General features: G+C 27.2%; 2 protein-coding genes across 2 annotated transcripts; both read left to right on the top strand.

Annotated features, from left to right (window-relative positions):
- The first annotated feature begins 11,672 nt into the window (after positions 1-11,672).
- On the top strand, positions 11,673-12,499 carry LOC124941198. Its single transcript, XM_047481483.1, has 3 exons — positions 11,673-11,897; positions 12,054-12,230; positions 12,322-12,499. The coding sequence occupies exons 1-3, from the start codon at positions 11,682-11,684 to the stop codon at positions 12,358-12,360; spliced, it is 432 nt and encodes a 143-aa protein (XP_047337439.1). The 5' UTR covers positions 11,673-11,681; the 3' UTR covers positions 12,361-12,499.
- A 1,966-nt stretch (positions 12,500-14,465) lies between these two features.
- LOC124941614 lies at positions 14,466-16,100 on the top strand. The gene is made up of 4 exons (XM_047481958.1): positions 14,466-14,764; positions 14,866-15,187; positions 15,275-15,435; positions 15,704-16,100. Exons 1-4 carry the CDS (start codon positions 14,466-14,468, stop codon positions 16,098-16,100), a joined length of 1,179 nt encoding a protein of 392 aa, XP_047337914.1.
- Positions 16,101-23,105: the final 7,005 nt, after the last annotated feature.

Raw genomic sequence — 23,105 nt, 5'->3', positions numbered from 1 at the left:
TCCAATGAATCAGTTGCCATAGAATTCATGTCAAGATTTATGAGTAGGATGGATTATATAGAACTCACTGCAGATTCTCCCGTCGCCGTACCAGAACAGCCGATGTTTTTTCGGGTTAGCAGATTTGGGTGATTGGAGAGATTTTGATGAAGTAAGCCCATCTGCCTTAACCGTGGACGGGAGATTTGGAGGATGGTTTTCATGCTCTGTCTAAGACGTGCCATGTTCATGAGTTTTTTTGGACACATCGGTTACTTCTTGAGAATGTACTTAAGCTTAAGATTGCATATTCAAGACTAAATTAAAGTATATAAATATATAAATATTGTGTGTTTTTTAATTAAGTTCAAACTAAATCAAAGGATATAAATGTATAAATATTGTGTGTTTTTAATTAAGTTTAATATATTCATAATGAAAATAGAATAAAAGGATATAAATGTATAAATATTGTGTGTTTTTTAATTAAGTTTAAACTATTCATAATGAAAATAGATGTTCCATCTGCAATTTGTGTCATATTTTTAATGTTTTTTTTTGTCATTTTTTAATTTTTAGTTTGCTTTATTTTATTTGAAATTATTATAATAGTCAATTTTCAAAAGCTGAAATTTTTTTATTACATCATTAAAAATATATTTCATTAATTAATTTATTAAAAAAATTAAATTCATTACAAATTACATGGGTCCTCTAATTAAATATAAAAACAATAATATTTTAAATTATATATATAAATAAAAATAATAATATTAACAATTTTATACATAAATAAAAAATTATTTATAATAATAATAAAATTAAAAAGAGAAAAATTATTAAATATTTTTTTAATAATAAAAATTAAAAATATTTTTTATTAAATACTTTGTAGTGATATATACATTATAAAATTAAAAGAGATAAAATGATGATATGTGTGTTATTTTAAGATAAACAGTATAATGCCACTTAATTTTACTCCTCATTTTAACAATTTATCTCTCTTTAATTTTAATTATAAATATCAACATAAAAAATATTTAATAATTTTTTATTTTTTATTTTTTATTATAAAATAAAAATATATAATAATTTCTCTTTTCAAAATTTTATTATTTAATTATTATAAATAATATTTGTTAGATTATAATTTATTAAATAATTTTGATAATGAATATATATATAGAGAGAAATGATATGGTGATGCAATTTGGTGAGGGAATGACGTGGCATAATCTTATTCGCTGAAAAAATCAAATAATTTCTCTCTTTTCTCTTTTTCCTTCCACTTTTACATTTTCCAACCAATGAAGGTGATCCACGTCATTCCCTCACCAAATTCCCTTACCAAATTCCCTCTCTCTATCACTCCTCATATATATATATATATATTTGTTAAGTCATATCACGTATATTAATATATTTAAAGATAAGAACAAGGTGTCGTAGTATAGTGATAAATACTCTCGTTTGTCACACGGGTGACCAAGGTTTGAATGTCACAAAGTGCAATTAATCTTATTATTTTAGGAAGTAAGAAACCGGAAGCGCTCCAATATACCGAAATTGCCACGTAGGTGCATCCGACATTATAAAAACCGGAAGTGCTCCAAAATACCGAAATTGCCACGTAGGCGCATCCGACATTATAAAAACCGAAAGCGCTCCAAAATACCGAAATTTCCACGTAGGCGCATTCGGTATTACCAAAGTTATAAAACCGAACGTGCTCCTTGACAAAATATCGATCTCGATATAAAACCGACCTGTATGATGTTCAAGTCCAGTATTGTCTAGTATTATGTTCACATCTGGTACTTGTATGAAGCTTCTATAATTGGCAGTCTATCACAGCAACTGAACTAAACTTAATGTAGACTGCCACCTACCAAAGTATTTCAAATTTCATGAAATGTACGTTTTGATTCCATTAATGAAAATTTGGCACATTATCATCCAGTACAGACAAGATCAAAATAACATAATAACAAAAATATCTAAATGAATTCTAAAATATTTAAATCAAAATTATTATTTGAATAACTTAAATTATCATGTCACTTGATATAATAATTTAATTAAAAGAGCTTATATATAAATATATATAAATATAACCTAGTGAAAAATATAATTTAATTTAAAATTATTAATTGAATATAAATATTATTATGTAATAATAATTAAATGATCTTTTACTAAAAGTATATGAATTATTTACATAATTATAAAAATAAATATTAGAGTAAAAAATTATTATCTTACCGGTTAATAAAAAAGAATTGCATAACATACCAAAATGTAAGGGTTCTTTTTTTTTATGAATGTGTTTGAATCAAAAAAAATTATTAAAGTAATTTTTAATAATTGTGTTATTCATTATAAAAAAAAATCATATAATTTTACTCATAAACTATAACTATTTAAAATAAAATTAATATAAAAAGTCAATAACAACTGTTTAAATCAATATTTTACACTATATTTTTATAAGAAAATAAAGTAATAATATAATTATAAATTATATCAAGTGCATTAACTATTGGTTGAAATATTTAAAATATAATATTAGAATAAAATACTCACTTAGATTTAGTAAATATATATATATATATATATATATATATATATATATATATATATATATATATATATATATATATATATATATATATATATATATATATATATATATATATATATTCCCATAATCTAAAAATTTCTAATAATTATTTTGTATATATAAATAAATTTTAAGTAGAAATAATATTAATTATTTTTTGTCAAATAAAATATTAATTACAGTAACTTTTAGACATATTATTTAATAATAATTAAAAAATATATTAAGTATTTTTAAATGTGTAATTTTAATCATTAAAAAAATATTAAAATTAATATAATAAATTTTAAAAGGATAAGTATCTAATGAAAAACTAATAATATTTTTATATTTTTTAATATAAGATTAGAATAAAATAATAATAATAATATAATATAAAAAAATAGTTAAAAACGAAACAAATAAATTTAAATGAATATAACAAATTTTAAAATGATAATTAATTAATATTTAAATAAATTATTTGTTTATTTTTATTAATAAATTAACATAAATATAAAGTAATATATATATATATATAATATTAATATATATAAACACATAATATATGAGATTCAAGATGATGACTAGGATGAGGAGAAGATATTTCTAGTGGCGGGAATTACTATCCCATAAAACAGATTATTTCAAACGAAAAACATCAATCTCCAGCACTTAGAATGAAAGGATCCAAGCATGTTGTTAATAGGCAAATGGTTTGCTATTCATAAATCAGCAAGTGCAAAGAAAAAAGAAAGAAAAAAAGAGCTCGGCTTAGAGATGAAGACAACAAAGTGCCTAATTCCTATTTACATTCATGATTATTAAAAACATGGAACCTAATAGGTCTCAATAATCCTCTAAAATGCAAGGAGGTCAAGGATTATACAAAAACATAATATCATGATGGTTGGAATTCTTAAAACAATTGTCAAATTGAGAAACGTGGATAGGATTAGATTGCTCTGTTTTTTATGAAAATTGGGATCTCATTCATAATTCAAATACAAACACCGAAAGAATTTGGGTTGACAGGAATACCGATTTGGTGGATATCAAAATGTTGTTTTCATGAGAACAGGTCATTATGATGATGTTACATGTAAGGTTACATTGGTTAATATTTGTGTAATAACAGTTTATGACAGCAACTCTAAAAGTATTAGAAAGCTGGTTAATATTTGTGTAATAACAGTTTATGACAGCAACTCTAAAAGTATTAGAAAGCAGCTGTGGAGGGATTAAGTTGTTGGATTGATGATTCTTACTCATGGGCCATATTAGGTGACAACAATGTTGTCAAATTTGGTTATGAAAGAAGTCCGGAGGCTAATTCTATACAAGCTATGATTGAATTTAATGATTGTATCAAAAACATTGGATGTATTGAACCAACCAACTCATGCAATGCATTTACTTGGTCATCTATGCATGGAAACAATGATACGTGTTAATAAACGAGAATTGTGTGTTGAGGTTTCCTAAAAGACGAATTAATGTTCTTAATCATGGTATCTCTTATCATTGCTCTATCATGCTGTATTGGGATAAGGAGGAGAGAATTAAGAGTTCGTTTAAGTTTTTCAATTCCTAGATGGTAAGTGATGAATTCAAGGTTATTCTGAAGGAGGTGTGATCTAAACTAGTTCGTGGATCAATAATGTTTCAAGTCTGTTATAAATTGAAAACGCTTAAAAGTCGACTTCAGAGTTTTGATAATAGAAAGTTTAGCAATATCTAGATTCTAGACTAGAGTTTCTGAGTCCAGAATGATTCTTGAGGACTTACAGAAAAGGATACTCAGTGATGAAGTTTCACAAAGGCTGTTTCAAGAGGAAAAGAGACGATGATTAATTTTCCTGCTATTAGTTCTAATGAGGAGAGCTATGCAAAACAGAAGTCAAGACAAAATTGGTTATCTTTCGAAGACAACAATAACTCATTTTTCTACAAGAAGTGTTCTGTAAGGAACTTGAGAAGCCATGTTCATAGAATCAAGACAAGTGGGGTGATTGTTCAAGAGCAACAACTAGTGCATGAGGAGGCTATTCAGTTCTATAGATATCTCATTGGAACTAAAAGGGAAGTCACAAGTCATATTCATCTTCTTCATCAGATTTTAACTAAGAAAGTTACCATGGAGGAAAGTCGTCGGATGATTGAGGTTGTCAGTAAGGAGGAAATTAAGGAGGCGTTGTTCGATATGAGTGGGGACAAGAGTTCGGGTACTGATGGGTTCAATGTAAGGTTTTTCAAGGAAAATTGGGGTGTGACCGGGCATGAGGTTACCGAAGGTGTTATCGAGTTTTTTCAGAATAGGAGGATGCTTAATCAATGGAATGTTACGGTTCTCAATCTAATCCTGAAGTGCTTTGTACCCAAGGAAATTTGTGATTTTAGACTTATTTCGTGTTGTAACGTGATTTAAAAAATCATTTCAAAAATTATTTCTAAACGAATTAAAATAGTCATGCATAATCTAGTTAGTTTAGGTCAATCTTCTTTTATATCGGGTAGAAATATATCGCATAATATTCTTCTTATATAGGGGCTTTTAAAGAGCTACGGTAAGAAATTCATCTCTCCTCAGGTGGCCTTTAAAGTTGATATTTAGAAAGCCTTTAACTCAATTAAATAGCCTATTATTCATGATTTTCTGAGTGCTTACAAAGGAGAAAATGGGGTAAGACAAGGAGATCATCTCTCTCCTTACCTTTTTGTTCTCATCATGGGGATCTTTGAGAGCATTTTAAAAATGTTCCGATCTTTCATACATCCACCATCCACGATGTAGGGAGGAAGATATCACACATATTTACTTTGCGGGTGATCTTTTCTTTATGGCACACACGAATGTGAACTCTATTAACACTATTGAGGAATCATTAACAATTTTCTTTAGTCTTATAAATTTGGATTAATGAAGGAAAAAGTTTGGCTTTCTACGATAATGTGAAGGAGGAAACAAAAGCGAGTATATTTAACATTATGGGGATTCAAGAGGGCACTTTACTGGTTTATTACATTGGCTAAGCATCTACATATTTCACATTGTAGGCCGCTTATTGAGAAAGTGAAAAACTCGATGAATGGTTGGACAACAAAATAATTATCATATGCGGGTCGGATCGAGCTTGTTATGAAGGTTATAATGGGAATCATTGGATATTAGAGACAACAAATCATTCTCCTGAAGAAGGTTATGAAGGATCTTGATTGTCTTATGACAAATTTTATTTGGGGAAATCAAGGACAATGTGAGAAAAAAGTGAAGTGGGTTGATGTGTGTAACCCGAAAGAGGAGGTGGAATCGGATTGAAAAATTGCCTCGAATGGAATAAGTCTCTCACATTAAGGCATCTTTTGGCGTTAGAAAATAAACAGGATTCATTGTGGTTAATGTGGGTACACTCAAGGTTTATGAAGAATGAAGTGAGAGTTTGGACTTCCAAGATTAAACTGGAAATATCCTGGTCTCTTAAGAAGATTCTCAAGTTTAAGGAGAGCGTTATACCTTTGTTTGATATCCGATTAAGGAATGGACAGGGAACCTTGTTTTGGCATGACCCATGGTTTGAAAATATGTTTATCGTTCTTAAGGTAGAATTTGTTGGGGCGCGTATACGAAGGGACTGTCTTAATTCCTCGGTTCATGATATTCGGGATGGAGAATGGAATGCACTTCTAAGGCGTATTCTGGAAGGTGTAAGGATTCTCAACTTCATACAAATGATGAACTATAATGACACTATCTACTCACGGGTTTGGAAAGCTCAATTCTAACCTAGATTGGGAGTGAACGATGTGGGTTGGTCTCATATTGTATGGTCCTCCAAAATCATTCTGAGGCAGCAATTCATGTTGTGGTTGTTATTTAGGTAGAGACTTTCAACTAGGGATCGTCTCAAGCATTTTATGGATATTTTGGACTCTAAATGCCTACTTTGTGATGGCAATGAAGAGACGATGGATCATTTATTTGGTGGTTTTCCCTTTACATTCGAGTTATGGAGGCGGTTTATAAAAGCTATGAAGTTAGCTTTCTTCCACTCGGATTGGATTGTTATCAAGGAGGTGACCATTTTGAAAGCTAAAGGTAATCTATTTCATTCAAATATGTTTAAATATGATTTTTCTTCTATAGTTTATCATGTTTGGATGGAAAAAAACTCCAGAATCTTCACGAGGGTAAGATGTGGTGTTGATGAAGTTTGGAAGAGCATTAAGTTTGATTGCAATTCCTTTGTTCGTACTTGTAGACGAATTCCCAAAAGGGAGCAAAATTGGTGTTTATGTCGAAATTGGGTTATTGATTATGATGAAGTCACTCAATCTAACAACTTCAAGGCGAGATTATAAACTTATTATTGTTTGTTTGAAAAGTTGTAATTCATTTATTTAAATGTTTTATTTGTGTTTATTCATTTGGTTTGTTATTCCAGTTTTTTAAAATATAGAGTAAATATTTGTTTTGCTCTAATTCATGAACTCATGTAGGTTTTTCCCCCTTTTTTTGGTCTTTCTAATGAAATGACACTATCGTTTTCTCAAAAAAAAAATAATGAGTGATATAATTTAAAAATATAACAAGTACAAAATTTTAATTTATACACTAACTTAATATTATGATAAGAGATATAATAATTTTTATTATATTTATTTGGTATGAGTATGAAAATTTTATATAATATATAGTTATTCATAATGTAACTTACAAAATATATATACATACATAAAATTATAAAATTATTTTAACAATCATAAGTTATCTAGCGGTTAAAATGTTAACATTTCATACTTAAAATCAAAGTTCGGATCCCTTTAAAAGTAATTATTATATGTGGGCGCGAACATTGGTAGATGAAGCGAAAATGAGAATGTTGACTTGAGTAACACAAATATTGGTAAAAAAAACCTAAAGGTTAGTCCAAGGGTGATTTAGAGCCTAAGTTCATGCGTTTTAATTAGGGGTGTGAAAAATTACCAATATTAAAGGTATATCGAAAATACCGTACCACAATATATCAAAAATATCGATTTTTAAGGTATACCGAAAAAATGTAAGGTATGATACCGATACCGAAATTATTGATAAAGTAAAGGTATGAGATTTTTAAAATTTTGGTATATTGAGATATACCGAAATAGTATTTATAAATTAAAATATATATATATATATATATATATAATACTTATAAGGAAATAATTAAATATATTTGATATTAATTTAATTATAGAAATATAATTTTTGAATAATATCAAAATATAATTATGCTGAAATATTATTCAATATATGCAATCTTTACCTTACCGATGAGATTGATTTTTTTGTAAGTTAATATGTTTTTTAGGTATCAAATGTATAATACTGATACCGTACCAAAATTAAGGTATACCGAAATCAAGGTAAGGTAAAGATATGAATTTTTATATATCGAAATTAAAGTAAGGTAAACGTATTCATTTTTTGCATACCAAAATTTTTGATAAGGTATAAAATATTGATAAAATATTAAGGTATACTATACCGACTCACTCCTAGTTTTAGTGTTTGAGCCTAAGTTTCTCTATTATAAAATATAAGTTAAAAATATAAAATAAATTATAAAATATAAAATAAATTAAATTAAATTTCAAGTATAATAAATTTAATGATTTAATTATATATTATAAAAATAATTTAACTTTTTAAAATAAAAATATAAGTTGAAAGATTAATTTATTTATAAAGAAATTGAAAGTTATTAAAATATATATATATATATATATATATATATATATATATATATATATATAAAATATATATATATATATATATTTTATATATATATATATATATATATTTTAAGGGCCATTTTTTAAAAAAAAAAATGCAGCATCTATATATATATATGGGTTTGGCTGAAGGAGAGAATGACATAAACTATTTTTTGTTTGTTTTTCTTAGAACGGTTGGAGAAAAAAAACAGGCAAAATCCATTATTCGTGTGAGTTGGAGATAGTCTTATGCAAATTAATAAATATTCATATATTTCGTAGTTTAGTAACTATATTGTGTTTTATTAAATAATATAATAAATTTGAATTATTTTTAACAATAATAAATAATTTAGTTGATTAAATGATAAGTTAATACATATAGTAACTTAAAATCAAACTTTAGTAGTGATGTAAATTTTTTAATTTTATGATTTTGAGTTTCACAATAAACCTTAAACTGTTGTGTATACCTGGTCTTAGTCACTAATGCAAAAGTGAGCTTTTCCTTTAATACTTCAAAGTCTAACTCTAATTCAAGTTCAATCCTTTCTTGAGAATGGACCAAAAGATTGAAGATTGAGATGGCTAAACATTTTGGAGTCAGATAAAATTATATGCAAGCCATTTCTAACTTACTAATGAAAGGAAAAAAAACTTGTTCACAAGTTTGAAATGTCTATGATCTCTTTTGAAAAAGAATTAAGATAAAAGTAAAAATTGGAGTTGTTAATATTTTTTTTAAAGAAATAAAAGATAAATAAATCTCAAGTTTTATCTGATAAAAACTGAATTTAAAAAGGTATGTTCATATTCATAAAGATTATGTAAATATTTTATTTTAAAAATAAAAAATTTAAAATAATTATATTTAAAAATAAAATAAAAATATTATTTCTAATTCATTATCAAGTATAAATTAAAAATTTTAAAATAAATATATTCAAATTTTATTATATGTACAATAAATGATACGTTGGCTCAATAGTCATGACCAAATGACACATTGATTTTATATTTATGAGTAAAAGTTTTTTTTCATATGTTATATTAATTTTTATCATGATGCATATCCGGTTTTAATATAATTTTTTTATGTTAATTGAGTAATGTAATTTATGAATATTATATATAAGAGTAGTTTCAAACTTTAATTCCTCAATATGGAATATTCTTGAAGAAAAAAATCTAATAAAAAAAAGTGCTTTTTAAAAAAAATTCTAAACTCTTTTGAATTGGGATATTTTTAATTGTTTATTAAATAAAGCATGTCTTGTAAGTTGTATATGTTATATATTATATTATTATTATTACTTTCAAATATTAAAAATAATTTGACTCAAATAAACTTTTAGTAAATAAAACATGTCTTGTAAGTTGTACATGTTATATATTATATTATTGTTATTACTTTCAAATATTAAAAGTAATTTGACTCAAATAAACTTTTAGTGAGTTTTTTTAACTATTGTTCTAGTTTGTTTAGCAATTGTGGTGTGAATAATTTAAAATAATATTCCTTTTATATATATATATATATATATATATATATATATATATATATATATATATATTAATATAATTAATATAAAGTTTGAAGAATGAAGGATAAGATAAAAAAAATATAATATATATATATATATAAGTTACAAAATCATCTTTTATTTATTTATTTATTTATTTTATTTTAAATTTTATTTGTTTTACTCTGTTTAGAATTTAGAGTCTTCAAATTAATATTTTTGATGTTTGATATTAATGTTATATCTTATTTTAAATATTTATTATTTATCATGAAAATAAATATGTGAGTTGACATATTTTTTAAATATTTTATTTAAAAAAATTATATATTTATAATATTTCATGTGCAATACAAAAATGATAAAAAGCACGTATTACATTAAAAAAAATATCACAAAACATAATAATAATAATAATAATAATAATAATAATAATAATAATAATAATAATAATAATAATAATAATAATAATACAATATTTTGTCTCACACGGGCAAAACAACACTTTGTTAGTGATGTTGTCTTGATTATTCATTTATAATAAGACAAATCAAAGAAATCTTAACAGTGTTTTCGTCCTAATTACAAAATATATTATATTTATATAAAAAGTGTTATTATTTATTCAAATAAATAAATAAATATAATTAATTAATTTTATAAATATAATTTCTAGAATGTTATTTATTTTTATTATTTTTTAATTTATTTAATATTTAAATAAAATTTAAAAAATAAAAATTCATTATTTTTAACCCTAATTAAGGGATAGGCCCAAAAGATAGAGGCCCAACAGTATTTCGCCCTAATTATAATTTTTCTCTATTTACGGCACCGTCTTCTTTTCCCAAAGAATCAGTTGCAAAAATTAATTACATGACAATATACATAATTTTGCAAAAATGATAAAAATACATGACAAGACATTAAAAAATATCACAAAATAAAATAATAATAATAATAAAATACAAATATTTTGTCTAAGAAATTACTTAAGATATCTTAAAAATTGATAAATTAATTCTCGAAAATTTAAAATATATATATATATATATTATTTGTAAATAAAATAATTTTGGTGATTTTAACAATTGTATTTTATAAATTATTATAAATTGATATATTTTTATAATTTAATAATAAGATTTTATATATGAATAAAAATTAAATATTTTATATTAATTATAAATTATTTTTTTAATATAAAATTTTAAGTTAAAATATAAATAATTTTTTATTATAAATTTATTAATATTTTTATTTATTTATCTGTTTTAAAAAAACTGTAATTTAAAATTTATTTGAATTGTTGGTTAAATTTGATTCCTTATTATTATTATTTTTAATTTAGAATTATATATCTATATTATATACATGATAAACGTGTTTGAAATACTCCTATCATGTAAAGTTATGTTTATATAATTAATTATTTAATTAATTAATTTTTAATTAAATTTAATTAATTTGTAAAAAATAGTTAATAAAATTGACCGCGTCACATCACAAAATAATTCAATGTTAATTTTTTAATAAACAGTTAATTATTATTAATTTATATAAAGATTTACACATTAATAATAATTCATTTTCATATAATATAAATAACATTTAAAGATAATAATAAAATTTTAAAGGTTAAATAGGATAAAATTAAGACAGTGATGCTGCCCGACAGTGACGTTGCCCTAATAAGCCCAAAAGACAGGCCCAATGAAAACGTTGTTACTTATGTTGCCCTAATTATTCATGTATAAAACGAGAGACACCCATGTTCTATAATTATCATTTTCCCCCTTGCGGCTGCGTCACCTTCCCATATGTTCTATAGTTTTCATTCTATTAAAAATTTCAATGAATCAGTTGCCATGGAATTCATGACAAGATTCATAATGAAGTTTATGATTATGATGGAGTATATAGAACTAAGGGTTTGTTTGATAAATCCGCCAAGCTTAATGATTTTATCCTCCAAACAAGAGAAGTCGATCCAACCATACCTGCTAAACATGATCTTCCTACCTGTGATCTTTTGGGTTAGTTCTCTCTTCTTCTTCTTCTCTGTTTTGGGTTTTTGTAATTACTTTGATTTTGGTTCAAGAAATTGAAAGAGATGCTAATGGGTTGCTGAAATTGTTTCTCTATTGCAACAAGATCACAAGTTAATAACTATAATTTTGAATTTTCATCAGGTGTTTTCTGTTATCCCGGGAGATGTTATAATTGTTGGCAGTGATGGACTGTTTGCAAGACAGAGTGGAGATGATAAGATGAGATCAACCCTATTCTCAACAGCTGCCCAAAATGCTGGTTTTCGTTATTCTGGGGGCAAGCTTGATGACATCACTGTCGTGGTTTCTTTTGTTAAGGTAGATCAAATTGAAACATCAAACAAATTAACATGATCAGACTTACTTATCTGGCTTGTTTGCTGATCCTTTCTTTTCCTTTGAATTGCAGGAGAATGCTCCAAGACCATCAACATTTGGATACCGCTAAAGACAATTATTGATCAGTGTTTCTCTGGACTCAAATGATCAGAAACACTCTTTGTTATAAAAAAAAGTTTTTGTGTGTGTATGATTGATTAATGTAATTGTAAATCTTAATGAAATAAAAAAAAAGTTAATGGTGTTTATTGAGTTTTTTTATCATTTGAATTATTATTAGATATCTAAATTAAATTTATAAGTATTTATTTAGACCAATTGTCAAATTTGTACTATGTATTGTTTATTATTAATCTCATTTCATACAAAACTGAAAACTAAATAAAAATGAGATGATAGAAGAAAGACTCAAATTAAAGAAACCATTTTTTAGCAAATATTTTGATTTTTATAAAAATTCTTTATTTTTTTTTTATCAAAATTGTAAAAGTGCACATGATGGATAGAAGTAACAAAATCTTAATTGAATATATAAATTTTTTAAAATTTAAATTTCCTATAGTTTTTAAATAATTTTGATTTTATTATTTTATATTATTTTACATTAAAAAATACATTTATATTTATAAATTATTTTTTATATTATTTATTTAAATTAGTTAATTAATATAATTAATTTTGTAAATATAATTTTTTTTTAATGTTATTTATTTATTTATTAATATTTAAAATTTAAATATATATATATTTTTTAAAATTAGTTGGATTCAAAATAATTAATTATATATATAAATAATAATAATAATAATAATAATAATAATAATAAAATATAACTAATATTCAAGACTTTCACTTAAACGTGACTATAAATGTGTTTTGCTTTAATTTTTTACATTTTAGTTTTATTTTAATCCAAGTTCAATAAACAATCTTTTGAAAATGAACCCAAAAGAAAGATGATGCAGATGGACTCAACATTTGGGTCACACCTATTTGGGCTCAGATCAAATTATTATTTGTGAGTCATTTCTAGCTTAAGATTGAAAAAATAAAGCAAATTACTTTTTCTACCCCCTTCTCATATTCTCACCCCCACCTAACTACTTAATTAATTTCAAAATATCTTATTTATCTCTACCATCTTTATATATTTATATATTTCTTATTTTATTTATTTTATTTTATTTAATTATTGAATGTTTTTATTAAATATAATTAATTAATTTTTAATATTTTTTTAACTTTATTTATTTAATTCAAAATTCAAAATATTATTATTTTTATATTATAATTATTTAAAATATATTAAATATTGAATTGTATAATAATTTAATAAAATATAAATATTTAATATTTTATTATATTGATTATATATATATATATATATTAAAATACTTACAAAAATTATTTATCAAATAATAATTAATAATTATTCTAATCATAATATTTTAATTAATAATATTATATATTAATAATTACTCAAACATAACATTTTTAATTTTAGTTAATAATATTATATATTAATAATTATTTTTAATTTTAATTGATAATATTATATATTAATAATTAGTCAAACATAATATTAATAATTATTAATAATTTTATAAATAAAATTATCTATTAAATAATAATTAATATAATCATAATATTTTATTTAATAATATTATATATTAATAATTATTCAAACATAATAATTTTAATAATAAGTCTTAATAATATTATATATTAATAATTAGTCAAACATAATATTTTTAATAATAAGTCGCTTCACCACTGCCCTAAATTAACAAAATCAAATCTAAATAACAAAATTTGTTTTTGTTGATAAATCAAAGAATCAAATATACTTTTAACATGAATAACCACAATTTCAATCCATTTTCAGATAATTATACACCCGAATTTACCACAGACCAGGTTAGTTATTATCGTTGTTTTATGCATATTTCTTATTTATTTTTGGAAAAGATTAAAGAAGATATGATAAATTGTGCGAAAAGAGCGGTTTTGGAAAATGGTATTGTGGTAGTGATTCGTAAGTTACCAAAGTGTCATTATTTAATGTGTGAAAGAGGAGGAAAATACAAACTGCTTGTTGATGGGCAATCCTTTAAAAGGAATACAGGGACAAAAAAATGTGAATGCCCATTCGAGACCACAGTATTTTGTTGATGGGCAATCCTTTAAAAGGAATACAGGGACAAAAAAATGTGAATGCTCATTCGAGCTAGAGGTGTACCAATACCTCCAGAAGGTGTGATGTGGCATTTAAGGGTTGTATGTGGTTTCCATAACCATCAATTAGCAGAATCTATGTATGGTCATGAGTACCCGTCTAGGTTAAAACCAATGGAGCTACAGTTTGTGCTCGACATGGCCAATAGCACCGCATCTCGTGAAGTTCTTAATATATTGAAACAAAGAGACCCGTCAAACACTACAGGGATCAAAACCATTTACAATGCCATTTTCACAAATAAATCCGCCAAACGGGCCGGCCTAAATCAAGTCCAGTATGTCTTGGAGCAGTTAATTAAAAAAATTACCTTCATGATTACCGTACAAATTCAGACACCAATGAAATTACGGATATTATTTGGGTTCACCCTAAAAGTCTGTTACTTTTTGTCAACTGTCCATCCGTGTTGATCATTGATGCCACATATAAGACCAATGAGTATCGGTCACTACTATTGGAGGTTGTGGGTATCACATCCACAATGAGAACTTACTCGCTTATGCTCGCATATCTAAGCAATGAGAGGGAAGAACAACTAACATGGGCATTAGGTACCTTAAAAAAGTGGATGCTTGAAAAGGGGACATCGTTGCCATCAGTGTTTGTTTCCGATCGAGATATGGCGCTTATTAATGCCATTGAAATATGTTTTCCTACGGCACGTCACATCCTCTGTATTTGGCACATAAACCAGTGCGTAATGAAAAAATGTAGGCCTATGCTTGGTCTAACGTGGAACAAGTTTAATGCGTCATGACACTCGCTCATTAATTCATCCACACAGTGGTCTTACCATCATAAGTGGAAAGTCATGCGCGAGGAGTACAGACGATTCCAGGGTGCCCTAAATTACCTTTGGGAGACATGGTTACACTCTTACAAAGAGCGATTTGTTTCAGCATGGATTGATACATGTATGCACCTCGGGAGTAATTCAAGTCAAAGGTATATTTACTTTTTAACTTTAAATATTGTACTATTTAAATTCCAACCATTATTAAAACACAATGCATTTTTCTATTGCAGGGCGGAAGGGGCACATGCGAGACTTAAAATGTATTTGGGAGATACCATGTCATCCCTGGAAACATCTTTTATAAAAATACATAAGATGTTAACAAATCAGTTTGGGGAAATTCAAAAGTCGTTCGAGAGATCTCTCAACATTCCACGCCATACACATTTACATGACAACATTTTTTTATCAAGTAAGGTGTCGAATTTCACTACAGGCAATGGAGTTTATTAATGCTGAGCTGAAATGCGCCGAGGAAGCATCTCACCAACTAGCTGGCAAATGCAACTGTTCAATTAAAATAATATACGGATTGCCTTGCAAGCATGATCTTGCACATTATCGGTTCCTTTCCATTCCAATTCCAATACAGAGTATCAACGCTCATTGGAGGAGGTTGTCTATGAACGGTCATGAATACCATGACGACAGAGCACGAGCTAACAGGACATCTAAAGTTATTGAGATATTATATGGGATGGATCCACAAATGCGAGAGCAAATGATAGATCGGTTTTTTAATATTGCGGATCCATCTCAAAGTACAGTTCGAGCCCCTTCTGTTGAGAAACGATCTAATCTAAACACACGATAAAAGAAGATATAAAGATAACATGATAAAGAATAATAAAGAACACAAGATATAACGAGGTTCGGCCAACAATGCCTACATCCTCGGGGAGTCGTCCATTCTATTGATATTCCATGGAATAATGGTCCAAGTAACCCTAGGTTATGTCTCTATTTATAGGAGTACATCAAAAGCCAAAAGACTAAACTACTACTCCTAAGCCCAATAAAGCTTAAAGCCCAATTACAATATATAAACTCTAATTAAATATGAGCCCAAAACCTAACAATCTCCACCTTGGGCGAATACCGCGCTTATTGAGATGTGATGAATAAATTACAAATCTCCACCTTGACGAATTTCACGTCCCTTAGGAAATACACGAGCCGTACCCATCAATCTTCACCTCCACTCCACTCAAGAGCCCTTAGAAAAATAACAATCTCCACCATTAGGTATATCGCGCCATCAAAAAGTTATGAGCCACACATCAATCTTCACTATTCGAGCCATTCACGAGATAAATCATTATACCTCCACTTCCGTTTAAATGCCCTTAGAAGATAAAATCATAGAGTTTATAACAACAAGTAAATTTGGCAACTACGCTACTTCAGCGACTAGATACATTCAACAACTCTTCCCAATCTTTGTTCATACCCGTTGACATATGCGGAAACTAGAATTAACAATTCTTTATTATGTCAAAATAATCTTTACCTTTGTTTGCCACAAACTGAGTGTCTTATTTTTCAAGTCCAACAATCGACTGAAACCAAAATACTGAATAGACCCAAGACGAACTTTCATCGTCTACTTTTTCAAAATCAGATATCTATCAAAACTGAGGACATCCAAAACGAACTTTCATCATCTACTCCTCAAAATAAGATATTGATAAAAAACGAGAAGACCCAAGACGAACCTGTATCGTCTACTTCATAACAAATAAATTAGGTTATCACGACATCTCTTTTCTTTAGCTCAAGATTTGACAAAGTATTTGTCACCCATCTTGCCTTAAACGTTGCATACTCAATCAACTTGAACCTCATACTTCTCCTTGACCAAATTAGCTTGCAATCTGCTAGTTTCTTGAATCCAAAAATGCCTAGCAATCCAAGAATATTATTTCAAGATTCACTATCTCTCTTCAATTGTCTTCACCAATGCTTCAAATGATCATCTATAGTTTCTCTGAAAGAAATCGAATATCATTCCATTTGAATTGATCGAACCTCTCATCTAGCCCCTTTTTCATGACTAGGAATCCCTATTCAAAGTCTCAATCATCCCATTCATCTAATATATGATCCACAATGTATAGACAATTAAGATAGAACAAAAGAAGTAACAAAATCATCACCTTCGAATTAACCGAGTCTCCCATCTAGCCCCTTTTTCATGACTAGGAATCTCACTCAAGATTTTATTTATCTTCTCACATTAGAAGATAATGCAATGATTTCTTCTCGGTCGTTTGAGAGTTGCTTTCAAGATGTCTCCACCTCAACTTATAAGTGTCTTTCATTAGTCTTCCTCTTCCTGGTCTTTCATTGATAATATGTGTTAACTGGAATTGTTTCAATCCTTAATCACCCACCAACTCAATGTAATCTTGCAATTTGGCCTAAAGGATTGCACTGTTAACATGTCGACAATGTTATCATCGGTAAACACCATATAAATAACAACTTTCCATACTCGATCATGTTTTTGTCAAGTGTAAAAGCACATAATCTCACCACAGTCTTCATCTTGATTAGCTCTTCCAATAAGATAAGGTCATAACCAAAAAGATACAAACTTTTTGGTCCCAAATAAGTCAAATAAAATTAAAATTAGGCAGACACTTTAAGCCCCAGAAAAACAAACTTCGAGACGTCCAAACCTTGATCCGACCGTTGAAAATGTAGAGGAATGAGTTACCAACCCTCTCGACAAAATCTCAGCGCAATCGGACTCTGTTTGAATCTCCCATCGTCAGTTTGATGAACCCCGTGCGGCTGTAGACGAAAATCTACTACTAGTTTTTCTCTCTACCCCTCTTTTAATTTGACTTCTTCAATAACCGGTTTCCAAAGAAAAATCTCTCCAAACTTATTTCAGCCGAGAATTTCTTCAAGTTAAAGCCCTCGCCATAGTGAAATAATGTCACCCATGTATGCCAAGACAACAATCGGTTATAATAAAACCTCCAACTAATTTTCAATAAGCATGAAGATGTATCGTTTGTTCTCCACATTCTTCTAGCAAAATCCTGCATAGAAAGAATCTAACAAACCATATATATGATTAGTGCACCCTCAACTCATACCTTAGAAATTATCATTCTTGGTAGAACCTTTGAGACATCAACACCCACTTGACAACTTCGCACCAACACTTACCGGGATTGCCAATCAAAACATACTCATAAGGTTGATGCAAATCCAAATCCGACCCTTAAACACACATATCAAAAATACACTCTTGCAAACAAACATTAAAGCCACCTGCTTTAATCAGAAAACCCTTTACATGTTGCATCAATTGTCTTCTATAATCTGCAACATCGAATAAGTACTCCACCTTCTTTTTCAACTTCAATTTTCAATCTCCATATTGACGAATATCAAATCTCTTAGAAGATAAACACAAATCTCCATATTTGAGAAATTCAAGTCAAACAAGCCTCAATATAAATCCAAGATCAAAGTATACAAAACTTTGAGAATTTGATTAAAATCAAACAAGGCTTACTTGTGAAAATTGGAATCAAATAGGTCTTAAACCTATTTTATGAAATCAGACTTAAATAAAAAGTCTTAGTTGAAAAAGTCTTAGTTGTTGACCGCTTCAAAGATTCTTGGCTCCTCTCTATATATTATATTATATCATAATATAATATCTATATATATGGAATATATAGAGATATATATGGAGATATATATGGAGATATATAATTTTTCCTTTTTCTTCTCTCCAACCAATGTCGTTTTCTCAAATAACCATCTTCAACAAAAGCACAAATATTCAACAACTTCTTCAATGGTGGTTAGGGTTTCTATCATATCTTCACAAATAGATTAGGTTAAACATTCTCAAAACATGCTCTGATACCACTTGTTGAGAAACGATCTAATCTAAACACGCAATAAAAGAAGATATAAAGATAAAGTGGTAAAGAATAATAAAGAACACAAGATATAACGAGGTACGGCCAACAATGCCTACATCCTCGGGGAGTCGTCCATTCTATTGATATTCCATGGAATAATGGTCCAAGTAACCCTAGGTTACAATGTCTCTATTTATAGGAGTACATCAAAAGCCAAAAGACTAAATTACTACTCCTAAGCCCAATAAAGGCTTAAAGCCCAATTACAATATATAAACTCTAATTAAATATGAGCCCAAAACCCAACAATCTCCACCTTGGGCGAATACCGCGCTTATTGAGATGTGATGAATAAATTACAAATTTCCACTTTGACGAATTTCACGTCCCTTAGGAAATACACGAGCCGTACACATCAATCTTCACCTCCACTCCACTCAAGAGCCCTTAGAAGAATAACAATCTCCACTATTACGTATATCGCGCCATCAAAAAGTTATGAGCCACACATCAATCTTCACTATTCTTCTCCAACCAATGTCGTTTTCTCAAATAACCATCTTCAACAAAAGCACAAATATCCAACAACTTCTTCAATGGTGGTTAGGGTTTCTATCATATCTTCATAAATAGATTAGGTTAAACATTCTCAAAACATGCTCTGATACCACTTGTTGAGAAACGATCTAATCTAAACACACGATAAAAGAAGATATAAAGATAACATGGTAAAGAATAATAAAGAACACAAGATATAACGAGGTTCGGCCAACAATGCCTACATCCTCGGGGAGTCGTCCATTCTATTGATATTCCATGGAATAATGGTCCAAGTAACCCTAGGTTATGTCTCTATTTATAGGAGTACATCAAAAGCCAAAAGACTAAACTACTACTCCTAAGCCCAATAAAGCTTAAAGCCCAATAAAGCTTAAAGCCCAATTACAATATATAAACTCTAATTAAATATGAGCCCAAAACCTAACACCTTCGTACAATACAGAACATAGAGGTCGACCTACAGGAAAAGATGAGCAGAGCAAACATCGCATACCTTCTTTTGTTGATATATCCACTTCAAGTTTTAGGGCCACTCAAACGAATGCAACGTCTTGAAAGAGAGGACGTGGGAGGGGGTTAGGGGTTCGCAATACTCTGTCGACCCATGATCACCCTCCCGTTTCACCATTCTGTGATACCTACATTGAGAAATTACCTACGGTTATGCAGCCTTATATTTCTCATATTGTTGACGTTGAACCTGACGGTCACTGTGGATTTATGGCGATAGCCGCACTAATCGGGTATGGTGAAGAATGTTGGATTCAAGTACGATACGATCTTATGGAGGAGATTCAACAAAATAAGCGTCAATATGATCAACTTTATCCAGATCGGGAAATGGAAAATAATCTATTAGTTTTATTAAAATATTTCGAGCAACCGACACCTGAGAGGCATTGGATGGACTATATGACTTTAGGAATTGTCATCGCATAAAGGTACAACCTTGTACTACATACATTTGGTGAGAATAATTGTAGTTGTTTTACTCACTTACCATTAAGGTCCCCTCCAGTTCCAGACCTAGAGCGCCGAGAAATAGCTATCGCCCTTGTTGGCCAACACTTCGTGCAAGTTTTTTTACACCCTCATTATCCTGTACCACCCTTTCCAATGTGGTGGTGTAATCATTCATCTGACGAAGCTAAAGGATGGGCAACTAGTTATATAACACAACTAGTTATATAACACAACTAGTTATATAACACGTGCTAATTTGTGGTACGAAATAACGGGTACATGACCTAACGGCGGTGCTGAATTTGGAGGAAATATCGATTAGAATTTTTATTTTTATATTTTTATTTACTTTGGTGTATTTTTATTAGAATTTATATTTTTAAATTTTTATTTAGATGTATTTTTTTATGACATGTGTACTTTTTTTAAATCGGGTTAAAATACTTAATATTAAGAAATTAAAAGATAAAAAATTTAAAAGATATATAATTAATTTTAAATATTATATATTAATAATAAAATTATAATAAATTAATTAAAATAAAATAATAATTTTATATAAAATAAATATTTTAAAAAGTTAAATATAAAATATTTTAATAAAAAATATTTTTAAAAATATCCTGCATTATCACTAATTATTACTATATAATATATTAAAGACTTTATCTTATTTATTTTTATTTATTTGTTAGATAATTTTATTTATAAAAAAAATTAATTTTTATAAGTATTTAAAAAATATATATATAATTAATATAATAAAATATCAAATATTTATATTTTATTAAATTTGTACACATTTTAATATTTAATATATTTAAAATAATTATAATATAAAAATGATAATATTTTGTATTTTTAATTAAATAAATAAAGTTAAAAAATATTAAAAATTAATTAATTAATTATATTTAATAAAAAAAACTTAATAATTAAATAAAATAAAATAAGTAAAATAAATAAAATAAGAAATGTAAATATATAAAGGTGGCAGGGATAAATAAGTCATTTTAGAGTTGATTGAGGAGTGAGGGAGGGGGTGGAAATATGTGTGTTAAAAGATCATTTTATTTATTTATTTATCTCATTTTAATTTTATTACTTTTACTTTGTTGAGAATTTCGAGTTTTCTAATTATTATTTTTGGATTTGTGATATTAATGTTATATCTTATTTTAATATTTATTATTCATAAATAATAATAATAATTAAAACAAGCTTGACATTAAAAAATGATAAAATATAAAAATAATAATAATAACACAAATATTTTGTCTAACAAATTATACATCTATATGAAATTCACAAATTAATTCTCCAATCTCTAAATAAAAAAAAAAAAAAAATTATACATATCAGATAACTAAAAAATTCCACGTTTTTTTCCTCCAAATCTTTATCCAAAATTATATATATTATTTATAATAATGTTTATTATACATTTTTTTTTTATGATTTTCATAGTTGAATTCCATAGAAATAGTATAAAATTGATATATTTATTTTATAATTTAATAGTAAGATTATATATATTAAAAAGGTCCATATATATTAAAAATGAAAACAAAATCGTTTAAACATAACGACAAAACATTACATAGAAATAACAAAAAAAATACATAAAAGTTATCGAGCTCGTAAATATTGTTCCAAAATCTAATCGAATAATCATCCCTCACAATGAATTTAGACAGCTCACGAAAACTTTTTCACACTGGATAAATTCCCCTCCAAATGCTACATCCTGCTGAATAATTAGACATTTTGGTGAACAACCAGACCAATCATTACCATACTTACATTTAATTATCGATACTTAAAAATAATTCGACTCCATTGCAAATCTACTACACCATTTTGATAGAAGAGATTTATTAAAAGAAATAAGATCTCGAATATCTATATCTCCTTGATTTTTAAAACATTTAACCTTATCCCAACAACTAGATGACAAAACGATGAGTTAGAAGACACCCATAAAAATTTACACATTATTTTTTCCATTTTCACCGCCACACTCTTGGGGAGAATAAATAACGACATCATATATGTAAGCATAGATGACAACACACTATTAATGAGGATTAGTTGACCCCATTCCGAGATTATTTTACTTTTTCATTTAAACAATTTACATTTCATTTTAGTGACATTCAAATCCTAAGAGACATTGGATCACAATTTAGCACATAATGGCATACAAAGACATGTTGACGGAAGATCACCAATTCTGAACCCCAACACATTTGTCAACCTTTTTCTTTTTTCTATTTGAAACAGAATTTGAAAAAAAATGTCTGATTTATTAAGATTAACTCGAAGACCGGAATATGCACTAAATAACCATAAAATATCTCAAAGGTGTTTAAAGTTTTATAAATAGCATGAACCATTTAGAGCGT

Source organism: Impatiens glandulifera, chromosome 6 (assembly GCF_907164915.1).
Source record: "Impatiens glandulifera chromosome 6, dImpGla2.1, whole genome shotgun sequence".
In the NCBI taxonomy this organism is placed as follows: domain Eukaryota; kingdom Viridiplantae; phylum Streptophyta; class Magnoliopsida; order Ericales; family Balsaminaceae; genus Impatiens; species Impatiens glandulifera.
The sequence above is the reverse complement of the archived record's forward strand: the minus strand, read 5'-3'. Positions and strand labels throughout refer to the sequence as shown.